Below are 5,085 nucleotides of genomic sequence, written 5' to 3' on the forward strand. Positions count from 1 at the left end.
GCTTCTCATCACCCTCATTACCCTCATCATCTGAAGGTACTATTCCCCAATGCGACCCAAAGTTTCTGACAACCCGCATGGTCTCCAAATACCCCATGCCAAACTTATGCTCATCCACACAAGTCATGGAACGAATAATATCAGGGACAACCAAATGGTACGAGCGGGCCAAACGCGTAATAAATTGCCCTCCACAAATGGGGCTCCCCGGGCGAGAACTAGCTGCAGACCCGGCCAGAAAATAAGGAATGTTGCAACACACTCCGGGCTGCAAGATACACCATAAGAAGAATAGATTTTGATATGTTACTTTGTCTCCATGCCTCCTATGATTGATGGAGAATGTGATGAAACGGTGGAGTAGGCGGTGGGTAGGGGACCGAATATTACTCTCGGGAGACACTCCGGAATTAAAAATTCCGGATGCAATATTATGCCAGAAAGCATATCCAGTGACACCCTCCGTGTATCCTCTAGCTGCCTCGCTCAAGAACATACCAAATTCCGGAGTCATTGCCTCTCGTCGATCATATAGACCAACCCTCCAAGCGAATTCAACGAGGCTGCACTCCCGATACTCACCCCCTAACCGGAATAGCAAAGCTTGCGGTCAATGTGGGTGTTGGACTGTCTCCTGGAACGTCACTTTTGAGAAAAACTCAACACATAATTCCTTATACACCCGCTCTTGGAACCGAAACAGGTTGAGCCAACCTGAGCAAGTGAAGGAATACCCTTCTCCAATAAATACTTTTGTCAAAAATGGGGACAACCTTCCCACGAGCCCGACTTCCCTTAACCGCGTCCAATTAATTGTAGGAGCAACTACAATCTCTCGGTTGTAGAGCCACCCTAATTTGTTGTTCCATCGGGTCAGGATGTCGCGGGACATTGTTGTGGGAAAATTGTAAAACGGGTGTAAACCCGCAACTCCAAGAGGTGCCTCCCTTCTAGGACCCATCTCTTTGTGATGAAGATTACGTAAGCAAAAAGATTAAATTAAGTAAAACTATGCCAAAATAGGGTGGGGGACCAGAGAACGATCTTCACTTCGTGAGGTTGGGAAAGTGGTTTGGTCAAACTGATTCTTTATCTTTTAATATGTGGTCCCTAGTGGTTTACGACTCACGTCGTGAATCCATAATGGTTCACGTCGTGAGTTCTGTCTCGACTCTAAAATTGGGCCAATTAAATAGGAAGTGGGCTAAGGCATATATTGGGTCATTACTGAAAGTGGGCAGGCTAAAAAAAAATATAGTTATCATATAGAATAACCATGCCCATATCTCATCTGAATTCACGTCGTGAACCCATAATGGTTCACGTCGTGAATCCTGTCTGATCATGAAATTTATTAATTTCTCCAATTTTAGTTTTTGTAAGATATTCAATAAGTGTTACTACTTGATTTTAATGGCTCCTTATGCAGATAATAATTCGGATGACATGATCGACTTCTTAAGAACTAAAAACATGCAAAAAACTAAAAAGAAAAAGAAAGAAAATGCAAACCAAACTCGGGTTGCCTCCCGAGAAGCGCTTCTTTTTGAGGAGTCTTGAGCTGGACTCCGTGCCTCCTACGTTGAATCATCTGAAGAGTCCACCACTAGGATCTTTTGTTCCTTGAAACGCCTCTTGTAAGCTTGAACACGTCTTTTGTACGCCTTTTTCGAATTTTCCTTTTTAGCTTTGACCTCGTCTCCATCAAGCTTGTGTTTGGTCCCTTTAGTCTCTATCTTGTCTTCATACTTACACTCCATAGTATCCTTTTCTTCCTTTACCACTGGACTTGTTATTTTTGATGTAACCTCCTCTTCATCACTCGTCATCTCATCATCTTCCTTGCTCACCCAAGAAGTTGGATTCGTGTAAGCAATGACTTCAACTAAAAATGGAACAGATGCTCTTGGTTTTGTTCTTTTAACTTGTTGAATTGTTTTGATTTCTTCTTCCATGAGCTTCTCTAATTCTTCAAGTTCATTTTCTTCATCAATGTTGAAGACCTCTTCTTGAGCATGATTTCCTTGAAAGCCATCTTCTATCCCAAAAATTTCCTTTTCATCACCAACCCTCAATGTGAGCTTAGACTCGCGAATATCAACAAGAGCTCCAGCAGTATTTAGTAGCGGCCGACCAAGAATAATCGGTACATTGGGATCTTCTTTCATATCCAATACCACAAAATCTATTGGAAAAACGAATTTCCCAATTTTTACTAAAATATCTTCCACAATGCCTCGGGGTTGCGTTACTGAACGGCTCGCCATGTGAATAGTCATCTTTGTAGCCTTCAACTTATGAATATTTAATTTTTGATAAAACGAATAAGGCATAAAATTTATGCTAGCCCCAGAATCGGCTAAAGCATAAATCTTCATATTATTCCCAAACTCACATGGGAGAGTGAGTCGTCCAGGATCCCCCATCTTCTTAGGTATTTCTCCCAACACAGCTTTTGAACTTTGCTCACTTAGAATCACCTTAGAATTCTCCTTTAACTGCTGACGAGTGTCTAACAAGTCTTGTAAGAACTTAGCATATTCTGGAACTTTTGCAAGTGAATCAATGAAAGGGGTATTGATAGGAATGCCCTTTAATTGCTTGGTAAACTCCAGATGTTCTTTCTCCAGTGGACTGAGATTAGCTCTAGACGGGAATGGCAAAGGTGGTTTATAAGCTGGAACAGAAACTGATTTTTTCTGTTCAGACCGAGCCCACGACGTGAGCATGGCGGGCTCACGACGTGAACTAGGTATTCCAGCAGCTTCTTCAATTTCGAGCTTTGGCTTCTTTGGCTTTGGATCGGGCTGTTGTGGCTCCACTTCTAAGGCTTCTAGGAACTCAGAAATCGCCTCTTCTTCAATATCTATGGCCATTACATGAGATTGGGTTTTGTTTTCAGGATTTTTCGGGAACATCTTCTCATTAACCAAAGTGGTAAGTTGACCAAGTTGTACTTCAAGGTTATTGATGGAGGCTTGCTGATTCTTTATTAATGTTTGCTGATCTATCATTATTGCATGATGATTCTTCATTATACTTCTTTGCTCTTCCATTGCAGCGTCAGTAGCATCATGTCTTTTTTCTGAAGCTTCCATGAATTTCATCAACATGGTCTCTAATTCTGATTTCTTCTCAGCTAGTGGTTGCTCTCTTTGGTAGAAGCCCCGGTCAGTTTGCCTAAATTTCTATTCTTTTTGCTTCTTGTATTCTTCGTAAGGCAGCCACTCCTTCTTTGGTTTTCTCCAATCTTCTTCATACTTGTCCCCACTTGAGTAGCATACTTGAGCTTTCTTGTTTCCATATTCATCCATATTGCAATCCTTTGTCAAGTGTGGGCCACTACATCTCTCGCAACCAACTCGAATTGCATGAATTGATTGGTCCATTTGAGTCAATCTCCTATCCATAGTGCTAAGCATTGCCATCACAGCAGCCATCTCTTCAGTTTGTGTACCTCCACTTCCTTTTATTCCATCTCGCCCTGGGTTGTGATACTCACGAGAGTGCCTTGAAAACTCTTCAATCAGCTCATTGGCCTGATTTGGGTTCTTCTTCGTTAGTGGTCCTTGCGAATCAAGGAGTTGTCTAGTCATGACATTCACCCCATCATAAAATATTGACATCTCTTGCTGAATATTGAGGTCATGTTGAGGACAATTCCTTAACAACCCCTTGTAGCGTTCCCAGGCCTCGTATAATGACTCCCCCGGATTTTGCTCAAAGTTGGCAATTGCCTTCTTGAGTTTAGAGAGTTTGGAGGGTGGACAAAACTGATCTAGAAATCTCTCACGCAATTGGGCCCATGTGGTGATTGTACCAGGTGGGAGTGCCTTCAACCAGTCTTTTGCTGCTCCCTTGAAAGTGACTGGTAGCATCCTTTGCAAAGCTGTCTCCCTTGGGATATTGGGAGTATTAAAATAATCCGCAATATCGTTCACCTCGTCTAAGTGTTTGAAAGCATCCTCGTGATCCTTCCCGTAGAATGGGATATCCTTAAGTGCAGTAAGGATATGTCCCTTCAACTCGAATATTGCATTGGCAGGAATCGTAGGATGTACTAAACCCGGCCCCACATCATCTCGAATGCGCTTCTTGTAGTCCCCCATGGCCATCTCATCAATGTTCGTCATTTCGTTCTCCGGCTCGTTCTCGGGTTCACTCGTATAAAGTCCAAATTCTATGTCTGATTCGTATTCTGATTCGTGTGGAATAGGAATTGGATCAAGCTCTTCAACTTTGCCCTTATCCTTTGAGGCTGAACTCGATTGCACTGTCTTAGTCTTCTTCCCCGACTTCCTTGAAAAGGCTGATTTTAGTTCTTACAAGGGTGTCTTCTTTGGCGTTTGATCTTCCTTCGCGTTCTTGTTCTTATTTTTGTGAAGGGCTGACTCCGGAACTTCAAGTGGTGGCACCAAAGGTGTGTTAGAGCCTCTGGTCATGAACTCCTGCAAACTAAACAAAATAAACACGTAAAACTGAGCTAAAATAGAAAAATAAACTAAAAACTAAAGAAAACTAAAAATCACAGTTCTCACGTCGTGAATCTTTAAGCTTCACGTCGTGAGTCCTGTAATGCATAAAAATTAAAACAGAAAAGTAACTTTTTGCAGGTTTTATCCTACAAAAAGGATCGATTAATTTAAAGCAACAAACTAATAATTAACTAAGTCGTTCCCCGACAACGGCGCCAAAAACTTGATGTGCACGGAAGTACCCACTAATTTTAATATTTATAACCTAACAAACTTAGACTAACTATGCACTTATAGGCAGTGTACCTAGTCAGATTACAGTATAACTTAGGTAAGTCGGGTGTCGATCACAGGGAATGGTGTTATTAATTAATCTATTTACTACTAAATTAATCTAATTATTAACAAGCTAAAAAGGGGGTTTTTATCTGATTTTGCAAGATCAGACTAACTTAACTCAAATTCAATCAATAATTAAAAGACACTCTTATCTAGTTCGAATCCACTTCGTCCTTATGGCTAGCTAATAATTATGGATTATTAAGTTGGTTATTATTATATTAGTAATTTAGGTCTAAATTTACCAATAGTTAATTAATTCATGTAAAGC

General features: G+C 41.1%; 1 protein-coding gene and 1 non-coding gene across 2 annotated transcripts; one reads left to right on the forward strand and one right to left on the reverse strand.

The window, feature by feature from the left end:
* Positions 1-1,577: 1,577 nt before the first annotated feature.
* Positions 1,578-4,133, reverse strand: LOC145139902 (uncharacterized). Its single transcript, XM_079073570.1, has 5 exons — positions 3,738-4,133; positions 3,262-3,632; positions 2,481-3,153; positions 2,004-2,288; positions 1,578-1,841 (listed from the first exon to the last, which is right to left on the reverse strand). The coding sequence occupies exons 1-5, from the start codon at positions 4,131-4,133 to the stop codon at positions 1,578-1,580; spliced, it is 1,989 nt and encodes a 662-aa protein (XP_078929696.1).
* On the forward strand, positions 3,643-3,749 carry LOC145141656 (small nucleolar RNA R71). Its single transcript, XR_013722850.1, has one exon. It is a non-coding gene; the product is annotated as a small nucleolar RNA R71 (small nucleolar RNA).
* Positions 4,134-5,085: the final 952 nt, after the last annotated feature.

The sequence above is a fragment of the Lactuca virosa genome, chromosome 9 (assembly GCF_052849685.1).
Source record: "Lactuca virosa cultivar CGN04683 chromosome 9, Lactuca_virosa_CGN04683_v6, whole genome shotgun sequence".
Classification (NCBI taxonomy): Eukaryota; Viridiplantae; Streptophyta; class Magnoliopsida; order Asterales; family Asteraceae; genus Lactuca; species Lactuca virosa.

Bases quoted from the DNA above. Each gene is read 5' to 3' on its own strand.
- LOC145139902 (XM_079073570.1), bottom strand. From the start codon at position 4,133: ATGACGAACATTGATGAGATGGCCATGGGGGACTACAAGAAGCGCATT. The intron at 3,154-3,261 runs GTATGAAGAAGA...CTTCTACCAAAG, and splicing joins TGCTACTCAAGTGGGGACAA to AGAGCAACCACTAGCTGAGA. The intron at 1,842-2,003 runs GTCTTCAACATT...TGGGTGAGCAAG, and splicing joins GAAATCATGCTCAAGAAGAG to GAAGATGATGAGATGACGAG.